Source organism: Sus scrofa, chromosome 2 (assembly GCF_000003025.6).
Source record: "Sus scrofa isolate TJ Tabasco breed Duroc chromosome 2, Sscrofa11.1, whole genome shotgun sequence".
NCBI lineage: Eukaryota > Metazoa > Chordata > Mammalia > Artiodactyla > Suidae > Sus > Sus scrofa.
In genome coordinates, this window is record NC_010444.4 from 102,348,213 (window position 1) to 102,370,696 (window position 22,484).

Below are 22,484 nucleotides of genomic sequence, written 5' to 3' on the forward strand. Positions count from 1 at the left end.
CCATTCATGTTGCTGCAAATGGCATTAGTTTATCTTTTTATGACTGAGTAGTATTCCATTGTATATATATATGTACCACATCTTTTTTTTTTCTTTTTTTTTTTTTAGGGCTGTACCCACAGCATATGGAGGTTCCCAGATAGGGGTCCAGTCCCGGAGTTGTAGCCGCTGGCCTATGCCAGAGCCACAGCTACAGCCACAGCGTCTGCTACCTACACCACAGCTCATGGCAATGCTGGATCCATAACCCACTGAACAAAGCCAGGGATTGAACCTACATCCTCATGGATGCTAGTTGGGTTCGCTAACTGCTGAGCCACGACAGGAACTCCATATACCACATCTTTTTAATCCACTCATCTGTCATTGGACATTTAGGTTGTTTCCATGTCTTGGCTATTGTTTATAATGCTGCAATGAACATTTAGGGGTGCACGTATTTTTTTGAATGAAAGTTTTGTCTAGATATATGCCCAAGAGTGTGATTGCTGAGTTATATGGTAGTTCTGTATTTAGTTTTCTGAGGAACCTCCATAGTGGTTGTACCAGTTTACATTCCCACCAACAGTGAAGGAAGGTAGCCTTTTCTCCACACCCTCTCCAGCATTTGTCACTTGTTGACTTGTTAATGATAGCCATTCTGACCTGTGTGATGTGGTACCTCATTGCAGTTTTGATTTGTATTTCTCTAATAATTACTGATGTTGAGCATTTTTTCATGTGCCTATTGGCCATCCATATATCTTCTTTGGAGAATTGTCTATTTAGGTCTTCTGCCCTTTTTTCTTTCTTTTTTTTTAGGTCTTTTTAGGCCCACACCTGAAGCATTTGGAAGATGGAAGTTTCCAGGCTAGAGGTCTAATCAGAGCTGCAGCTTCTGGCCTAAGCCACAACCATAGCAGTGCAGGATCCAAGCTGCATCTGTGACCTACACCACAGATCATGGCAATGTCAGATCCTCAATCCACTGAGCAAGGCCAGGGATCGAACCCACGTCTTCATGGATACTAGTTGGCTCATTACTGCTGAGCCATGACAGGAACTCCCCCATTTCTCAGTTGGGTTGTTTGGGTTTTTTTTTTTGTTGTTGGGTTGTGTGCATATTTTGGAGATGAGACCCTTGTCTATTGTGTCATTTGCACGGATTTTCTCCTGTTCTGTGGGTTGTCTTTTTTTTTTTAATGATTTCCTTTGCTGTACAAAAGCTTTTGAGTTTAATTAGGTCCCATTGGTTTATTTGCATCTTTATTGTCATTACTGTAGGAGGTGGCTCAAACAAAATCTTACTGTGAATTTTGTCAGAGAGCATTCTGCCTATGTTTTCCTCTAGGAGTTTTATAGTATCTGGCCTTATATTTAAGTCTTTAATCCATTTTGAGTTTATTTTTGTGTATGGTGTTAGATACTGTTCTACTTTTATTCTTTTACATGTTGCTTTCCAGTTTTCCCAGCACATTTATTGAAGAGACTGTCTTTCTTCCACTGTATGTTCTTGCCTCCTTTGTCATAGATTAATTGACCATAGGTGCTCAGGTTTATTTCTGGGCTTTCTGTCCTGTTCTATTGATCTATATTTCTGTTTTTGTGCCAGTACCATATTGTTTTGGTAAGTGTAGCTTTGTAGTATTGTATGATTCCTCCATTTTCATTTTTCTTTTTCAATATTGCTTTGGCTTTTTGGGATCTTTCATGTTTCCATACAAATTTCAAAATATTTTTTTCTAGTTCTGTGAAGACTGTCCTTGATAATTTGACAAGGATTGCATTGAATGTGTAGATTGCCTTGGTTAGTATAGTCATTTTGACAATATTGATTCTTCCAATCCAAGAGCATGGTATATCATTCCATTTGTTTGTGTCATCTTCGATTTCTTTCATCAGCATCTTACAGTTTTCAGAACATAGTCTTTTGTCTCTTTAGGTATGTGTATCCCTAGGTATTTTATTCTTTTTGATGTGGTGGTAAATGGGATAGTTTGTCTGATTTCTCTTTCTGATCTTTACTTTTGTTTCTCTGTCTCACAAGAGTCTTAGACAAGGTACTTAACCTCTCTGAGTCTCAGTTTTTTCCTAATCACAATGAGAATGTGAAAACATGGTTTCTGAGCTAAGTATGCTTTCAGTGAAGCTAAATTATCTAGTTGTGTGTGCATGCACATATGCAAGTTACATATGCACATGCACTGAATATCCTTAATATATACACTATGTGTACACACATGTGCTCCATCTTTATGCAGTTCATCTCTATGCAGTAAATTCATTGTGTGTTCTGTGGGTAGTATCCAAATGCCCTTTCAGGGCCACTGTACTCCCTCAGTTACCAAGTTTGTTGGTCGCTGATGGCTCACAGCTTATTCCCTTTCCAGACATTACCCTGTGCTCCTAGAAGCTGCCTGCCCAAGGTTTTGCTTCCTCTACAGGGCAGCCCTCCTTTAATTACTGGCTGATTCAGGGATACAAAGGCCCAGCTTTGCATGGGCAACCATTCTAAAAGGTCATCTGAGCTCCAGAGCTCCCCCTGTGGGATGGCTGAGGTCTCTGTTGCACAAACATTATAGTTCAAATTCTTCTGTCCAGTTCTCCTTCCCTCATCCCTGAGACAAGTTATTCCCAGGCTTACCCCCCAGTAAGCCTCCTTCACACCAGTTTCCATCTCACAGACTGCTTCTCAGGAAGCAAACACAACAACATGCTTTTTTAGAAGTGGATTTACCCCTTTTTGACTTGGCTGCCTTTGGAACAATGTCATATCTGATAGTATAGCATGAAATGAAACAACCCTGGCTGATGGACATGGAGTTGAACATACATTTCTAGGGAGTGTTTTACAGGTAGTTTGACCTACCACCTTCCCAGCTATAGGTCTGTACGTGGGACAGCTGTGACTCTTGGGACCATTCACATTTCAATTGATTACTTTTTATTCCTTCACTTTTTAATTTTTTAATCTTGCAGCAGAAGATTAAAAGTGATTGTATTTGGTCTCCGCAGTTGAATGCTTTAGAGTTCAGTAATTGAAATGTCTGGATGAATAAGAATATACTTCATAGGAAATTTACAAAGACTGGCAACTTTGCAGCCTTGGAGATTGAGGTCAAATTGAGGATTCTATTAAAATAAAAGTATAAGATCGATTCAAACTTAGTGAATACATTTAAAGTTTATTACAAAAAAAATGCCAACCCATGTTTTCCATGGTTTCTATGGGCAATCAAGTTGTTAACTTTGTATTGCTATTCAGGATGTCAAGGTTGTATAAAAGGAAGCAGGCCTGACATTACTGGCCGATGGGCTGGATTCCTGTAATAGCTTTGGTAATATTCATTCACCTATTTAAAAATTCTAATGTGTTCTAAGATGCTATTCATTCTTCTCACATTTATAAAGGTTATTTATTTTAGGGACCTTGCTAATATCATTGACACTTTTTATTCAGAGTCTAGTGGATAGTGGGTTTACTAAATGGCCTTGAATTGTGTTTCTGGCATGAGCTCTTAATTCGTTGTTTAGTGTTCAGATTGTGAATGTACATTTTTCCTGTCCAATTTCAAAGCTCTTTGTTACTCACATTCGTTTTCTCAGAAGAATTACCTTGTACGTGCCCACTGTGTACCTCAGACAGAGGGAGCTGTGTCAGTACAACCGAAGGGATCCAGCTTGCTAAAGAACTAGGAGCAACTTATCTGGAACTGCATAGCCTTGATGACTTCTACATAGGAAAATATTTTGGAGGAGTGGTAAGTGGAAATTCCAGTCACATAAATTAAAGTCGCTTGTCCGGTTGGCTCTGTAGCTGTTTTCCAGAGCCTCAGCTAGAACTTTAGTTTTAAAAGCAGGATTAGTTTTAACTTGGAGAAATGAAATGAGAGCAAGCAGAAAAAAGGTTTTGTCAGAGTGAAATTCTAGTTTTACTTCTCTCTCCAAGTGAAACATTTTCTATCGTCTCATAGGGTATTTTGGAATTTTCCATTTGATGACACTTTATACAAACCTGTGATGTCAGTTTAGTAACTGACATTTTGTCACTTTTAGTAAAAAGATTTAGTATTTACACAGCTTGATGAGCCTGGTAGCCTGAACCAACAGAACCTGAAAGTTCTCTTTCATTTCTATCTGCTATTTGAGAAGAATGATTTTTCTTCTCCATGTGGGCTTCAGCAGGATTTCATGTACCTTCTGATTTTGGTATAGCTCAAAAAATATCCAAAGGCACTCCTCATGCAGATGGCTTCTTGCTGGACAAGTGGGGATCCAGGGTGTGCTGCTCTATCGCAGTGACATGCATTGGGTCCCACGGGCATTCTGAAGCCCATCTTACACCCACAGCACTTACCCTGCAACATACCCTCCTCCAGAATACTATGGAGTTGTATCATTCAAGTACTAACTGACTTTGGAACTATCTTTCCAACCTGCTAAGGAGTGACTCCTTTCAGCAAACAAATTGAGTAAACATTGACAGGAGGCTTAGACCCGTGTAAACCCCACATTAAGCGGGAGTCCTTTGGACTTGTCCATCAGTCCCTGAGCACCTCATCAAGTACTCTAGCCAGTGTACCAGAGTATTCATTGTATAGATTCATGTCGAAATGTTGAGGTTGCCACAGACCACAGAAGTTTGTTTCACTTACTCTGGAGTAACTCAAGTCCAAATAAGAACCAAAGGTAAAATAAGAACCCAGTGTAAGAATTCTTATTCCTGGAGTTCCTGTCATGACACAGCGGAAATGAATCTGACTAGGAACCATGAGGTTGAAGATTCAATCCCTGGCCTCGCTCAGTAAGTGAAGGATCCGACATTGCCATGAGCTGTGGTGTAGGTCACAGATGCGGCTTGCATCCTGTGTTGCTGTGGCTGTGGCTGTGGTAGGCCAGCAGCTGTAGCTCCAATTAGACCCCTAGCCTGGGAACCTCCATATGCCGTGGGTGCAGCCCCAAAAAGCAAAAAATAAAATAAAAAATAATTCTGACTTCTATCACATATAAATGCCTAGTATTCACTTAGTAATGTAAAGAAACAATCATACAGCACTAAGGAAGGTAGACTCACAGTATTGATGCCATCAGTGACTGGGAGAATCTCTTATTTGTTGATGGTGGTAAACAGTGGGTAGAAAGGGAGGGAGAGGTGCAATCTATGAAAATAAGATCTGAATGATCTCTTTTTAGACTCTTCGAATAGGAAAGAACAACTGGGATCTTGAGTTTAAGAAACACTAGTATTTGTAAGAATATGAATGGAGTGATGTGTCAGAAAGAAGGGAGCACTTTGTGATCTTGTGTTGAAGATTTGGGGAAGAAGAGCTGTGCAGTGTCACCCTGAGCCTGGACCAGGGCAGCACGTGCCCTCAAGCTTTAGAAAGCCTCAGCTGGCCCTCCCCCATCTGCACCCCTCCCCCTGGGGCATACATTGATGGAACTACCGGCATGTGCCCACTACAGCTAGCACCTCCCTTCCTGCATCATCTGTGTGGTGACCACTACCCACATGTGGCTGTTTATATTTAAGTTAATGAAAGAATAATTCAGTTCCTCAGGTGCACTATCCACATTTCAGGTACTCAGTAACGACACATAGCTGGTGGCTACTGTTCGGATGATTAGCACAGATGTTAAAGGACATTTCCATCAACACAGAGCAGAGGGTTCTGTGGAATAGAGCTGTAGCCATGCTCCCAAAACCAGGACCACTGAATTCTCTAACCAGCTGGCTCTTAAGTCTGTTTCCTGGACCTGTGCGTGCCTCCTTCCTGGGTCCATCCTCCTGAAGGTGGACCGTGTGCCTGGTGTGTGCACACCTAGCCCTGACAAGTGGCAGAGGGGTGACTGCGTATGAGGATTGGGGGAGAGGAAAGTGGCTGGAGCTTGGTTGTATAGTACAGGTGTGAATGTGCGCCTGTATGCACAGGCCTCCTCCACTGGTGAGGAAGTGTGGGGTGGAGCAGGGGGTGACACGAGGAGAGGTGGTCTTGGGTCCCAGGAGGTAGGGGCCTATTAGGAGCTCTCCCTGTGCTGCATGAAACTGCAGGGAGTCTGAGAAGTGAAATCTGAAGGTGGCCTTCCAGGCTTTAATGATGACATACTTGCCAAAGCAGGAAGATAGACTATCACTTACGTAACAGTTTGTTTTCTTGATTTATAACATTTAAATATTTAGGTATATGGGACGTAGACGTCCATTTGTACTTTTGCCCCAGGCCTCACACTCCTGTGTAAGTGCACATGGTTAAGATTTTTAATTTATAGGGAGTTCCCGTCTTGGCTCAGCAGAAATGAATCCGACTAATATCCATGAGGATGCAGGTTTGATCCCTGACTTAACTCAGAGGGTTAAGGTTGCAGACAAGGCTCGGATCCTGCATTGCTGTGGCTGTGGTGTAGGCTGGTGGCTACAGCTCTGATTAGACCCCTAGCCTGGGAACCTCTATATGCTGTGGATGCAACCCTAAAAAAGACAAAATAAAAAATTTAATCTATAAAGTAAAGGACGTATTTCAAAGTAACTTTTTCAGGAAAAAAAAATTAGAGCACGTGTGAACTTTCCAAGTTGATACAAGTGTTTGTGACACAGAGCCAGGTCTGTTCTTGCCTTGACTTTCTCTAGTATTGATTGCTGTGCTTGCCCACAAGACAGTGATTGACAGTCACACAGTTGTACTGCTTGGCTTTCTTGATTATCCAAGAGGAAATACGGTTCCTTCTTGAATGCTAGTTTATTTATGTTTAGACAAGGCACAATCTGTTCTACTTGATAGATTTTTAAAAAATAAAAAAACATTTAAAAGCATCTGCTAAAGCATTCATGTAGATGGTACTCACATTAAAAACACTTGGCAGTTGTGGTTTGGGGTATAAATCATCATGTCAGTTACATAATTTTGTTGGAGCTTTAATTAAACTTTGATTCATGTTTTAGTTGGAGTATTTTATGATTCAAGCCTTAAATCAGAAGACAAGTGACAAAATGAAGAAAAGGAAAATGAGCAACTCGTTTCATGGAATTAGACCACCTCAGCTTGAACAACCAGGTGCATTTATTAGCCAATGTCTAGACATTCAGTTGATATTTATTGTAGATGATTTCACAAGTCTTAGAGCAATAGTTCTCAAATTTGAGATGTTCAGGACTCACCTGGCATTCTGACTCAGTCAGTCTGGGATGGAGCCTGAATGTGATTTTTAAATAAGCTTCCCAGATGATTCTGAAGCAGGTAGTACTTGGATCCCATTTTGAGGACTATTGTCTTAAAAACTTGAGCCTGTAGATTTTTAAAAATAATGTGTGTGTGTGTGTGTGTGTGTGTGTGGTAGAGAGCTGTTTTATATAGTGTAATGAGAAATGTAATGTATGAACCTTGATTGGATACTGGTTCAATAAAAACATCCAAAAGAGGTTCTTGGGACAGTTGGGTAAAATTTCAATATGGATTGGAAATTAGATGATATTAGGAGTTACTGTTAATTTTCTTTTTTTTACCTCAGTGAATTTTATTATATTTTTATAGTTGTACAATGATCATCACAGTGTTAATTTTCTTGTGTATGAAAATAGTGTTGTGGTTAATAGAAGAATATCCTTATTCTTAGGAGATGAGTATGAAAGTATTAAAGCTAAAGTGTCCTGATGATTATAACTTACTTTTAAATGGTTCAGCAGGAGTTCCCATTGTGGCTCAGCAGTAACAAATCCAACTAGTATCCATGAGGATGTGGGTTTGATCCCTGACCTCGCTCAGTGGGTTAAGGATCCGGCGTTGCCATGAGCTATGGTGTAAGCTGGGAGCTGCAGCTGGGATTCGACCCCTAGCCTGGGAACTTCCATATGCCACAAGTATGGGCCTTGGATTCAGCAGTAAGAGGGAGAGAGACCCGGAGGGAGAGAGAAAATCTAGAGATAAGGCAAAAAAATGATAAAATGTTAATAATTATAGAATTTAAGGGCAAGATATATGTGTGCTTATTATATTGTTCATTCAGCTTTTTTGAATGTTTGAAAATGTTCATGATATAATGTTAGAAGAAAATTTAAAGTTAAAAATAAAAAAAATTACACCAACTGTTATAGTACATAATTTTGGTAGAATAGTACTCTCTTCAGATCAATTAATTATGAATATTGTTTTAAAAAGTAGGCACTTGGTAAGTATTTGAATGAATGAATGTAAATAAAAAACCAGGAGAATATAAATTAGTATGGGGAGTCAATTCCAGGTTTTAAGAACTGCAGATTTATAGACCATAAAATTAGCTTGTAACTTGGTGGTGTGCACAGTGAAAGGGGAGGCACGGTCTGTTGTGTAGCAGACATTGGAGCCTTAAGTACTTCCTGGGTGAGAGGATGAGAGGGGAATATTGACAGAGAGTATCTTTTCTTTTTAATCAAGAGAGAAAACTTACCAGTTCCTCAGAGAAAGCAAAGCATTTCTTGTCACTTAGCACCAAGAGGAATTTCTCCTTCGGGTCTTCATTTAGGGGCCCTAGGTGAGCTAGTGGGCAGGCCTTCGGGAGTGCCCTGTCAGCAGTATAGTCTCAGCTTTCACAAAGCTGTCTCTAGTACCCTTTTGCTGGTGGGGGGGCGGGGGGCTGTGGGATCACACGAATCACAATCCAGCGTCCACACTGAACATAACCCAGTCTGGGGACATGTTTGTCCTGGTGCTGACTTGTTCTAAGGGCAGCTCCTGGGCTCTGGGCCACAAGGCTTCAGACTATTCTCAGACTTTTTAAGCATCTGTAAAGGTTCTTCTGGCTGTGGAAAAGAGGATAGGTGGGAGTACAGTGCAGAAAGATCCAGGCCTCTAACTTACCTAGTTATTGTCTATTTATGGACTGGAGTTTGGCTTATTTTAGGAGTTCCTGTCATAGCTCAGCAGTAATGAACACGACTAATATCCATGAGAATGTGGCTTTGAAGCCTGGCCTCACTCAGTGGGTAAAGGATCTGGCTTGCCGTGAGCTGTGGTGTAGGTTGCAGACACGGCTCGGATCCTGTGTTGCCGTGGCTGTGGTGTAGGCTAGAGGCTACAGCTCCAATTTGACCCCTAGCCTGGGAACTTCCATATGCCGAAGGTGCAACCCTAAAAAAAAAGCAGAAAAAAAAAGGCAATTTTTTTTTTTTTTAGTTTCTGAAGCAGTTTGTATTGTACTGGTTTAGGTGATTGCAAGTAACCCTTCACAGACAACACTTTGCTCAGCACAGCTTTAGATAAAAGTTAGCGGACAGTTCACAATTAGGGTCTGCCATGAGGGCCTAGAGTGCGGTTCTCTGTGTGAATCTTCTGAATTGATTGAGGCTAGTCTATTTTTGTTAGCGATCAAACTAGGAAACTGAAAGTTACATCCCCTTTTGGAAATCAGAGAGTCTCGCCAGCAACCTCCCTGAGGTGTGCTGAGGGAAAGAGGCTGGTTCTGGGGAAGCATGGTGTTTTTACTAGGAAGAAAAGAAAATTTTTAGCATCAAAATGAAATGGTCAAGATGGTTTCAAACAATAGAATCCAAGACTCTGAACCCTGGCTTTGAAAGGCTGCAGTTTTAACAATTTACCCCTCTCCCTCCACTTCCCATCCCAAGGAGAAGCTAACTTCAGATGTGAGGTTGGGTTTTTTCAGAACTCATTCAGTAATGAATTTTCTTAATCAGATAAAAGTAAAGAATGATGATGACCAAACTACTAAAATTCAGTATTTGGAGAAATATTTTATTTGAGGACACACCTAGTGAGAATTGATGCTCTTTATGGCATTAATACATATTTCATTTGCCGTATAAAAAGTAAATGCGGTATTTCTGTGTATTTGTGTTATTCTTGGACAGTTAGTTTATATGTGTTTATAATTAGATTAAGTTATACGAAAGTGCATTTTTGTAGGTCAAAAATGGCCAAATATTGGCAACTTCATCTGGTTCAATTTAATGATATTCAAAAATATTGTTTTGTGTTTAAAATAAACCTGAAATGATGGAGGCCTATAGACCCGAAGAGTAGTTTACTTTTTTTATTTTCTTTTTTGAAACAGAAAAAATGCCTGTCTTGAAAGCTGAAGCATCACACTATAACGCCGATTTAAATAACTTACTCTTCTGCTGCCAGTGCGTGGATGTGGTATTTTACAGCCCAGATTTGAAGGACGTGGCCGAGGCCCACAAGATCGTTCTCTGCGCCGTCAGCCATGTCTTCATGCTACTCTTCAATGTGAAGAGTCCTGCCGACATTCAGGATTCCAGTATCATCCGAACGACCCAGGATCTCTTTGCTATAAACAGAGATCCTGCGTTTCCAGGTGCTAGCCAGGAGTCTCCAGGCAACCCACCCTTACGAGTCATTGTTAAAGATGCCGTCTTCTGTTCTTGTTTATCGGACATTCTGCGCTTCATCTATTCAGGTATCTTGTCATGTGGTTCTGGTAGAGTCTCCTAAGGTTTTGAAATGAAGTATGCCAGTGGTCCTCAAATGTCCTGGCTGGTTTTGCATTTTTCTTCTTCCCACCACCTGAGGTGAAGGTTATACATGAAATAATATTTTCTTTATCAATAGGAATTGGTCCAAGCTTTCCATTTCCTCACAGGTTTACTTGCCTCTGTTTTAAATCTGCTTGTAAAAGCAATAATCTCTTTTCTTATTGAGTGGGGATGTTAGCATTTGATTTTTTTTTTTTTTCTTCTTAGGGCCACACCTATAGCATATGGGAGTTCCCAGCTAGGGGCCGAATTGGAGCTGTAGCTGCTGGCCTACACCACAGCAGCAGTAACTCAGGATCTGAGCCGCCGCCTCTGCAACCCACACCACATCTCACAGCAACACTGGATCCTTAACCCACTGAGAAGGCCAGGGATCGAACCCACATCCTTATGGATCCTAGTCGGGTTCGTTAACCACTGAGACATGAAGGAAACTCCCAGCATTTTATTTTTTAAAAATGCCCCATGTATAAAAATACAAGAATGTGTTGTTTGGAATTCCTGTTGTTGCTCAATGGATTAAAAACCCAACATAGTGTCCATGAAGATGTGTGTTCGATCCCTGGCCTCACCCAATGGGTTAAGGATTCGGAGTTGGTGTGTGCTGTGGTGTGGGTCACAGATGTGGCTTGGATCTGGCGTTGCTGTGGCTGTGGTGTAGGGCAGTAGCTGCAGCTACGATTCCATCCCTAGCCTTGGAACTTCCATGTGCTGTACCTGCACCTGTTTAAAAAAAAAAGAGGATTTATTGTTCAGTTTAAGTAAAAAAAAATTTAATATATATGAAAATAATTGTCTTTAGCTACTTATTTTGTTGTTGTTGTTTGACCTAGATTTTTGGAGAGAATTGAGAGAAGGTATCATGGTCATTGCATTCAGTCTAGCAACTGAAGATCTGATCGACTGAGATCAGACTAAGATCAGACTGAGATCTGACCAACTTTGGCTGGGACTGTTTTAGACTTTACTTCTTTTACTTACTGTGTCCTTATCTTTGTAAGAATCACCTTATCGATTATTCCTCTTCTTGTCCCTTTAAAAACTCAGTAGCATGTGTATTCTAAAGAGCAAACTTTTTTTTTTTTTTTGTCTTTTTATCTTTTTGCATCTGTGGCTTATGAAGGTTCCCAGGCTAGGGATCTAATCAGAGATACAGCTGCTGGCCACATCACAGCCACAGCAACGCCAGATCCGTGCTGCGTCTGTGACCTACACCACAACTCACGGCAATGCCAGATCCTTTAACCCTCTGAGCAAGGCTAGGGATCGAACCCACAACTTCATGGTTCCTAGTTGGATTCGTTTCTGCTGCACCATGTTGGGAACTCCTAAAGAGTAAACTTTTTAATTTGAGTTATTTTAGCAAAAGAGTGTTTCACAGCTGTGTTGTATGTAAGAATGGAAAATAATGGATGTAAAGTGATTTTTATAGTGAGAATCTAAATATACATTTTCTGAAGATTTCTCTCCTTAATTTTCTTTTTCCACTTTGAATCATGTGCTGATGAGTTATTAGGTATAGGTTGTACCTTCTCTGGAATGTGTGTGAGGAAACATTTATAATCTGTTTTTAGATAGCAGAATTGGAAACTGATGAAAAGTTTATAAAAGTTTGCAAAGAAAGAACAAAGTATCATTTAACAACAGAGATTTGGGTAGCCTTCAGGTGAAATGATTGATGTTAAAGATAAGATTTTATGGAGTTCCTATTGTGGCTCAGCAGGTTAAGAATCCGACTAGTGGTCATGAGGATAGAGATTCGATCTCTGGCCTTGCTTAGTGGCTCGGGGATCTGGTGTTGCCACGAGCTGTGGTGTACATCACAGGCATGGCTGGGATTCCCTGCTTGGCTGTGGCTGTGGCTGTGGATTTGTTTCCGCTGTGCCACGATGGGAACTCCCAGATTTTTATGTTTAAACTGAGAGTCTCACAGTTCAGAATTTGACTAATTTTGAAAGACCAAAATGTTTACATGTTAAAAGAAAAAACTGTCTTTAATGATATGTCAGAGAACCATGAAGGAAGTGTTTGGCTTTTCTTTTCAATGAGTTTGCTGTTGAAGTTATGAATTATTCAGCAAGTTTCCCACAGAATCCATTAAATACTTTCAAAGGCACATGAACACACTGAGGTCAGTTCTGTCCTCTAATATGGTAGTAGTAAAATAGCTTGATCTGTCTATCTCTAGTGACAGAATCTGCTTGTCTTTCTCCTGAGGGATAATTTTTTTTATTGTAAAATTAATACATGCAGATGGAAAAAAAGGGGGAAGGAAAAGAAAAAGTTTTCTTCATCCCCCGGTCTCCTTCCCCAGAATCAGTTACCTATTATTAGCTTTTCATGTGTTCATGTTAATTTTTTTTTTTGCTTTTTAGGGCCGCACCCATGGCATATGGAGGTTCCCGGGCTAGGGGTTGAATCAGAGCTACAGCTGCTGGCCCACGCCACAGCCATAGTGATGCTGGATCCTTAACCCACTGAGCAAGGCCAGGGATGGAACCCACAACCTCCTGGTTCCTAGTTGGGTTCGTTTCCACTGTGCCACGACGGAAACTCCCATTTTAATGTTTTTCGAAAGAAATTAATATGTTGGGAAACTTGCATTAATGAAAATATTATCTTTGCTGATGACTGTTTTCTAAGAACCACAGGTAGTTTCCATGGGGAGCATAGAGTGGGAGGTGATAGTTGGAGGGAAATGAGGAAGCTGTTCTAGAATTTTATGTGTGATCAGACTGGGCTTTAGAAAGATCACCTCTGATGATGATGGGAAGATGGAATAGAGCAGGCAAGACAGGAGTACAATCAGGAGGCCCCATTATTCTGAATATCAGCCTTAAGAAGGCCAGCATTCTGACAGCAGGTGGTCCGTCATCTGTACCAGTGCTTTTCAAACCTTCAAGTGCATACAAGTCACCTGGTGATCTTGTTAATGTGCAGATTCTGATTCACTGTGCCTGGGGTGGGGCATGAGGTTCTGTAATTCCTACTGTCTCCAGGAGATGCTGATGCTGTGGACAACAGGTAGGTGCAACACCTGCTTTTGGAAGAGCTGTGACCAGCCACAGCCCAGGGTCTGAGGGCCTGGAATTCAGACCAGGGGCCCAGGAGAGGAACCCAGTCTCAGGGCACAGGGTCAAAATGGAGTCAGCTGCAAGGCTGGCTGATGGAGAGCTCTCTGGAGCTCAGGCTGTCAGTGCCCTGTTGCAGCTCCTGCCTGAAGCTTAGGGGTTGAGTAGAAACTAGTAAGTGAGCCTGGGAATAGTGGTTAGAGGACAGAGGGGTGCCATGGCAGGAAGAGCTTGCTCAGCAACAAGCCTTTGACCAGTTCAGAGCGCCGGCTTCTTGGTCAGACGCTGAGCTGTTACATTTCTGCTCTAAACTCTCCTTGCACATGACCCAGTCAGGAGCTGGTGTGGGGTATGGGCAGGGCCATAGGCCATTGACCTGAGCTGCAAGGGAGACCTGGATGTGAGTTGACAAAAAGGGAAAATAAATGCTTCAACAGGTACCTATTAATGATTAATTATTTACAGAGTATAAGCTCAGACTCAAGCAAAAGTGATATTGTTTGTTGTTTAAAAAGATAATAAAGCTGTATTTGCCCAGTAAAGACAATCTTGAAAAATGCAGAGGATTTGTTTAGAGAAGAAAAAAATCAATGGATTTCTACTCTCAAATGCCTAAATTTTGGGGGGGGGGGGTTTGCCTTTTTTTTCGGTCTTTTCTCTTTTTAGGGCCGCACCCATGGCATATGGAGATTCCTAGGCTAGGGGTCTCATCATTGCTGTAGCCGCCAGCCTACGCCACAGCCACAGCAATGCCAGATCTGAGCCGCCTCTGCAGCCTACACCATAGCTCATGGCAAGGCCAGATCCTTAACTCACTAAACAAGGCCAGGGACCAAACCCAAAACCTCATGGTTCCTAGTCAGATTTGTTTTTGCTGCACCACAACGGGAACTCCTCAAATGTCTACATGTTAATTGATGTTTTGTTTTACCCTTTAGTTTTTATTAGTGAACAGGTTACTTTAAAAAAAAAAAAAAATTTTTTTTTTTTAATCCAAGCAAACTAAAGTGTTAAACCAATTTTTTTCTTAGAGACTTCAGTAAAGAGATCAGGCTTGTGTGTTGTTTGTTTGCTTGTTTTTCTTGTTGTTGAACATTGAAAAACTTTTGAACAGAGCACATGTCTTAAGCCGCAGTTATGCACTGGTTTCCTCCCAGAAGCCCAGGCCTGCCCACAGGTTATGGAGGAACTTGCAGGACTGGAGTAGGTTGGACTCAGTTTGGGCTGGGAAGCAGAGGTAGAACCACATGACAGGACGTGCTTGGGAATATTTGCCCTGAGCAAAATGGGCTGAAAAGCCCTATTAAACCCATCTCCTGCTTTTTTTTCTTAATGAACCCAGTTGCAAAGAATGGCTTAATTCTGTTTAAGAAAAAAAAAATTTTTTAAAAGCTTTAGAAATTTGAAATTTTGTATGTATTGTGTCACCGTGGACATTTGGGTCCTGTATTTAAGAAGGGACCATTTAAGACTCTGGTTAACTCTTTCAATTATATTTAAGGCTTCTGTTTATTTTCCTATTCACATTTCTGAGCAAACAGACACAGTGAAAGCATGTATGCTTTGAGTTTGTTGTTTTCTTTTGTATATCAGCTAACACAGGTTACTATCTGAGTACTTAATGACTAACACTAGAGGAGGAGTAATCTGAAAAGTGAGGCCAGCAGTTTCCTGGTTTTGAGAAGTAATCCTTAAATGTTGTACAATTGTAACATTCTTGCAATGCTCTATACAGTCTTTATGCTGGCAAATTCCTGAGTCACAGGATCTCAGATGGCTAGGAATTGAAATCTTTGTAAGAGCCTCAAGAATTTAGCTTTTGAGCTCTTCCTGACGCAGATGGCCCTTAGAACTTCACATCGCTTATTGAAATGCCGCCAGAATAAATGAAAAGGTGGAAATCAGCATAGGATTCTCCATCTCCTGAAGCTGTTCTGTGGTATGCACTTTTCTGCACTGCATAAAAACACACCTGAGGAGTTTCTGAGGCTCAGAGATAAACAAACCTAACTAGCATCCATGAGGACTCTGGTTCAATCCCTGGCCTAGCTCAGTGGGTTAAGGATCCGATGTGGCCCTGAGCTGTGGTGTAGGTCACAGACTCCGCTTGGAGCCGACGCTGCTGTGGCTGTGGCATAGGCTGGTAGCTGTAGGTACCTCCAGTTTGACCCCTACCCTGGGAACTTCCATATGCCACGGGTGTCGCCTTAAAAAGCCAAAAAAAGAAAAAAAAAAAAAAAAGAAAGAAAATCCCAGTCTGATTACTGCTTTATTGGGACCTAAACGTGTCAGAGATAGATGATTTGATTAGCATTTCTAATTTCTAATTATGGAAACAGCTCAGTCATTAGAGTGCCCTTATGAGCTAGTCTGACTTTGATTTCCATCATTGGAACTTTCTGTGTCTATTCTCAAACAGATCATTGGTCTGTAGGGATTTACCTGCTACTAATCCCATATATTTAGATTTGATTATTTTTCAGATACTTTTCTGAATGGAAACAATGTGTTCTTTAATTAGCATACTTTTAAGAGACAATATCTTTGGAAATTCCTGTTGTGGCTCAGCCGGTTAAAAACCCTGTATCCATGAGGATTCGGGTTCCATCCCTGGCCTTGCTCAGTGGTTTAAGGATCAGGCGTTGGCCTCCAGCTGAGGCTTAAGTCACAGATTTATTTCTGATCTGCTGTTGCTGTGACTGTGGCATAGGCCGGTGGCTATGGCTCGGATTCGACCTCTAGCCTGGGAACCTCCATAGTCTGTGGGAGCGGCCCTAAAAAGAAAAAACAAAACAAAACAAAAATAATATCTGTACTCTTCTTTAACATATATGAGTGTAGACAGTCAAAAATACCTGCATCTACTGTTTGCTGCATGCCACTGACCCTGGGTTTTGATAGTAGAGGAAATGCTTAAAGGAAGAGCAGTGGTCGTCAACACTCAGTTCACATTAGAATCACCTGGGAGGCTTTTAAAATTGCTATCTGGGCCCCAGCCCCAGAAATCTAATTCATTTGGGCTGAGGATGAGACCTTCTCCAAGGGCATTTTTTAAAAAGATCTCCAGAGAAATCTCATGCACAGCTAGAAGTGAGAATTGCTGGCATAGAGTGAAATTTCTTGATCTGGGCTCCCTTGGCTTCTAAGGATTTCTTCTACTCCTGACAAGTTTTTTTTTTTAATGACCAATTCTATTAACTTTTTTTGTTTGTTTTGGCTGCAGCATTCATGAATTCCTGGGCCTGGGCCAGGAATCGAACTCATGCCACAGCTGTAATGAGAACCACAGCAGTGACAATGCTGGATCCTTAACCCACTGAGCCACTAGGAAACTCCCCAGTCTGGACATTTTTATACATTTTAATATCTAGGTGTGCATGGGAAATTTTCTGGTGTAGTGATCTAAAGAATTTATCAGATTGTGAAAAGAGAACATGACTTTTTATTTTTTTATTTTTTTTATTTTTTTTTGCTTTTTAGGGCCATACCCACAGCACATAGAGGTTCCTAGGCTAGGGATCAAATTGGAGCTGCTGCCACCGGCCTACACTACAGCCACAGCTACACCAGATCCTAGCCTCATCTGAGACCTGCACTACAGCTCACGTCAATGCCGGATCCTTAACCCACTGAGCAGGGATTGAACCTCATCCTCAGGGATCCTAGTTGGGTTTGTTAACCACTGAGCTGTAAAAGGAACTCCAAGAGTACATGACTTTAGTTAAAAATCATTAATTAAAGAAGAGGAAACAAGAAGCATAGACTTGTTCTAGACTGCCGACCTTGGAGAATCCAGGGAGGAAGGAGAGCTAACAGTGAAGTCCAAAAGAGAATAATCACACTGGAAACTATGTCTGGTCACTTGTGATGGAGCATGATAATGTGAGAAAAAAGAATGTATACATGTATGTGTGACTGGGTCACCTTGCTGTGCAGTAGAAAATTGACAGAACACTTTAAACCAGCTATAATGGAAAAAATAAAAATCATTATAAAAAACAAACAGAAAAGCAAAAGAGAGTGATCAAAGGTGGAACGACACGGTGATGTGCTGGAGGCTGCTGGCACCAGCTTGTGAGAACTGATGGTATTTATCTCTTCCCAAGCCCGTGTTCTGCATTGTCGTTATCAGTTGAGTTTACCCCACAGAAGAGCACATACCTTAAATCAAGGCTCTCTTCCCCCCTCCCTCCCCAAGGATACACTTTAGTATTCTTGAAGGGCAGGTAAGGAGAAGTTTAAAGATATGCAAGAGTGCCAAGAGCTGCAGGGCTCAGCTGTAATGAGGCCTGAGAACAACTGGACTGTCAGTCTGACTCCAGAGGAGCTTTGGATCTCCTTGTACAGCCTGGCTGCAATTGCCTCATCTCACTGGATCAGTAAATGTTTGTTATGTGCCCTCTCCACTCCCCAGTGCCCATGAAGCCATCTGGCAGAGTTCTGGATACAGGAAGGGAAAGATCAGAAGAGATAGATTGGGAGCAGATGGAAAAGGATCTCCAGTTACCCAGAGAAGTCACGTGGCTTGCCTAAATTCACACCAGTCATTAATGGCAGAGAGAGAACTAAAACCTGGATCTCCCAACTGTGCCTGCCCCCTCTACACCTTATATCTTATATTTTTAGGAGTTAGATCTTTCTATAAGCCATAGGATGGATCAGGGTGGTCTCTCTCGAAATACACTTTGGGAAACTAATCAGTGCTCATAATGACATGCACTTGATGGAGAAAAGGCCTAGGGAGCAGGGGGGCTGGATAGGAGACTGCTGAAGGGCAAGGGAGAGGTGTGTTTGGAGAAAGAGGGAACTTTTGCTGATCCTGGAATAGGAGTTTTGTAAGACACAGAGGAAAAGAGGCTGACACAGTGAAGTGAGCCTAGGAAAAGATAGCTCAAAAGTGGGTTGGGGAGTTCCCGTTGTGGCTCAGTGGTTAATGAATCCCACTAGGAACCATGAGGTTGTGGGCTTGATCCCTGGCCTTGCTCAGTGGGTTAAGGATCTGGTGTTACCGTGAGCTGTGGTGTAGGTCGCAGACGTGGCTTGGATCCTGTGTTGCTGTGGCTGTGGCGTAGGCTGGCAGCTCCGATTAGACCCCTAGCCTGGGAACCTCCATATACAGTGGGTGTGGCCCTAAAAAGACAAAAAAAAAAAAAAAAAGACAAAAGTGGGTTGGGATGAAAACAAGGGAAGGGGGAACCGGTAGGATGATTTTTTTCCTACCGGTTGTGTAGCTCATCAGAAAATTATCTAGCTCATCAGAAAATTATCTAGCTCCCTTCTCTAGGGAAGAGTTCTCCCTTCTGTAGAGTTGGCTATGGAACATCCTAAAGTGACCCTGACAATGCACAAGACCTTCTGAATGCTTTCTGTTCCTCTGCCCGATAGCCACTACTCTCCATGGTAGCTAATATTTAATCCAGCCTTAGAAAGGACCACATCTGCCTCTTATTCAGGGCAAGTAAGTAATCTGGATGTTGGACCACTTGTAGTGATAACTCATGTTCTAGCCACTGCTGTTATCACTAGCTGATCACCTCTTACAAAGAGGTGGCAGCTGTTCAGGAAGAAAATACCAGGTTTTGAGAAATAATTTACGTGAAGGTAAACTTTTTTTAATGTGAGTTTAATTTTAGTGTAATTACAAGGATATACATTTGGTAAATAAAAATCAAAAAAAATCCTAAAAAAAAAAAGGGAACATTGACACCTAGTAAAAGATTTGTCTTTCTTACATTCTGGTTTAACAGAAAAATCCAATAGATATTAATTTGTTTACAGGTGCCTTCCAGTGGGAAGAATTAGAAGACGATATCAGAAAGAAGTTGAAAGATTCAGGGGATGTTACAAATGTAATTGAGAAGGTTAAATGCATTTTAAAAACACCAGGAAAGGTAAATTAGTTTATTGTAAGTTAGTTTACTTTGACTTTCTCTGAATTATAACTAATGTACTATGATGAATATGCTATTGAGTCACGAGTCAATAATGTTTTCCTTAAGAATATTTTTTGAGGAGTTCCCGTCGTGGCGCAGTGGTTAACGAATCTGACTAGGAACCATGAGGTTTCGGATTCGGTCCCTGCCCTTGCTCAGTGGGTTAACGATCCGGCGTTGCCGTGAGCTGTGATGTAGGTTGCAGACGCGGCTCGGATCCCGAGTTGCTGTGGCTCTGGCATAGGCCAGTGGCTGCAGCTCTGATTCAACCACTAGCCTGGGAACCTCCATATGCCGCGGGAGCGGCCGAAGAAATAGCAAAAAAAAAAAAAAAAAAAGACAAAAAAAGAATATTTTTTGAAAGGATATAATGAACTTCTTTGCAGAACAGACACTGACTCACAGACTGAAAAACTTATGGTTTCCAAAGGAGACAGGTTGGGAGATGGGGAGATGCACTGGGGGTTTGGGATGGAAATACTATGAAATTGGGTTGTGATGATTGATGTACAACTATAAATGTAGTAAATTCATTGAGTAATATATTAAAAATATATGTTAAAAAAGTTGCTGTAAATAAACTACAAGCCAAGAAAAAAAAAAAAAGAATATTTTTTGCCATTTGGAGTTCCCTTCGTGGCTGAGCAGTTAATGAATTAGGATCCATGAAGTTACAGGTTTGATTCCTGGCTTCACTCAGGTTAAGGATCTGGAATTGTCATGAACTGTGGTGTAGGTTGCAGACAAGGCTCGGATTCTGAGTTGCTGTGGCATAGGCTGTAGCTCCAATTCGACGCCTAGTCTGGGAACCGCTGTATGCCAAGAGTGCGGCCTGAAAAGCAAAAAAAAAAAAAAAAAGTTTCCGTTTACATATTTTAAGCATAAGCGTGATTTCTCACTAGCTCTGATTTTAATTCATGTAAAAATTTAAGTACGTCTGAGTCATGTCTTCAAAATCTTGATTTGTGAACTCGGTCCTCTGAGATATTCCCCTGGGGCTCTAAGAATATGCTAAGAATATGCAGTCTATGTCAAGAATGAAGAGCTGTTGGATTGTCCAGTTACAGTGAAGCCTGTTGGAGGAAATGCTTTCTCACTGCCCACAATTTCAGTGCAGACAATTTTCAGGAGCAAGGTGGTTTCTGTGGATGCCTTTTTCAGGAGCTCCAAGAAATCTGTTTGACCAGGTGGACAGTTAAGGATTTGTTTCTCGTCGAGTATAGGTTCAAAATTATACACTAGGTTCGAAGATTGTAAAAATACACACTTTGTATTGGTTGTAAACTTGTGTACCTTAAAACTCTGGTAACTTGGATTGTGCTGATTCTGTAAGGGCCTTAAAAGTAAATTTCTTAAATTTTAAGATGACTAAATTATACAATTTAGCCAGTGTGTTCTTATTTCGGATTCTGTGATAAATAAATTGGCTACAGTAAATAAAAAGGTAAGTCATGTGCAAAACCTACCAGAATAGAGGCTTATATCAAGTGTAAGAAAAATGACTATTTCTTAAATTTTTTTATACAGATGACTACAATTTCTACAACTTAAGTTCATTAACAGTTTAAGTTAATATTTTTATTTTATTTATTGATTGATTGATTTTGCTTTTTAGGGCTGTACCCTCAGCATATGTAGGTTCCCAGGCTAGGGGTCCAGTCGGAACTACAGCTGCTGGCCTATGCAATTCGGGATCTGAGACCTGCACCACAGGTCATGGCAGTACCAGATCCTTAACCCACTGAGCGAGGCCAGGAATTGAACCCACAACCTCGTGGTTCCTAGTCTGATTCATTTCTGCTGCACCACGATGGGAACTCCTAAGTTAATTTTTTTTTTTTTTTTTTTTTTTGTCTTCTTGTCTTTTAGGGCCGCACAGGTAGCATATGGAGGTTCCCAGGCTAGGGATGGGATAGGAGCTGTAGGCGCCGGCCTATGCCAGAGCCACAGCAACTTGGGATCTGAGCTGCATTTGGGAACTCCCAAAGTTAATATTTTTAAACTGTACTAACTTTTATAAGGATTCTGGACTTTTTAAATTTAGGAAATGATCTCTCTCTCTCTTTTTTTAACAAAGTAACATTGATTTAAGGGGCAAGACGTTTCTTCTCTTGTTTTAATAACACATTGAAAGAGTTCCCGTTGTGGCTCAGCAGAAACAAACATGACTAGTATCCATGAGGATATGGGTTAGATCCCTGGCCCTGCTCAGTGGATTAAGGGATCCGGTGTTGTTGTGAGCTGTGGTATAGGTTGTAGACGCAGCTCAGATCTGGTGTTGTGTGGCTGTGTGTAGGCTGGCAGCTGCAGCTCCAATTTGATCCCTAATCTAGGAACTTTCATATGCTGCAGGTGCAGCCCTAAAAAGCAAAAGAAAAAAAATAATAATACATTGAAGCAGATATACAGAAGCTGTCCAATTGTACAGGTGTATGACAGAGTGATAGCTCTTACAATCTAATTCAACTAAATAATGCTTTTTGTGTGACTGGGTCACCTTGCTATGCAGTAGAAAATTGACAGAACACTGTAAACCAACTGTAATGGAAAAAATAAAAATCATTTAAAATAAAAAAAATGCTTTTGTAGAAATATGGACATGAACTTGGCATTCTGTTTTTAAAAATCTGTCCAGATTGGAGTTCCCGACATGGCGCAGTGGTTGACGAATCCAACTAGGAACCATGAGGTTGCGGATTTGATCCCTGCCCTTGCTCAGTGGGTTAAGGATCCGGCGTTGCCGTGAGCTGTGGTGTAGGTTGCAGGCATGGCTCGGATCCTGCGTTGCTGTGGTTCTGGAGTAGGCCAGCAGCTACAGGTCTGATTAGACCCCTAGCCTGGGAACCTCCATATGCCGCGGGAGTGGCCCAAGAAATGGCAAAAAGACAAAAAAAAAAAAAAGTTGTCCAGATTAACTTGCTCACAGACCAGAGAAAATACGCATCTGTATTCTCTCCAAACTTCTGCCCTTCCATTTTTTTTTCAAGTTCAAGGTACAGATGTCAAGGAAATCTGTTA

At 41.3% G+C, this 22,484-nt stretch overlaps 1 protein-coding gene across 2 annotated transcripts in view; it reads left to right on the forward strand.

The window, feature by feature from the left end:
• RHOBTB3 (Rho related BTB domain containing 3) overlaps window positions 1-22,484 on the forward strand; it is a 60,388-nt gene that overhangs the window by 13,466 nt on the left and 24,438 nt on the right. For both annotated transcript variants that reach the window (XM_003354222.5, XM_021084548.1), the window contains exons 4-7: window positions 3,586-3,740; window positions 6,920-7,031; window positions 10,021-10,386; window positions 19,312-19,424. In XM_003354222.5, the coding sequence (XP_003354270.1) occupies window positions 3,586-3,740; window positions 6,920-7,031; window positions 10,021-10,386; window positions 19,312-19,424 (746 nt within the window). The remainder of the gene's footprint in view (window positions 1-3,585; window positions 3,741-6,919; window positions 7,032-10,020; window positions 10,387-19,311; window positions 19,425-22,484) is intronic.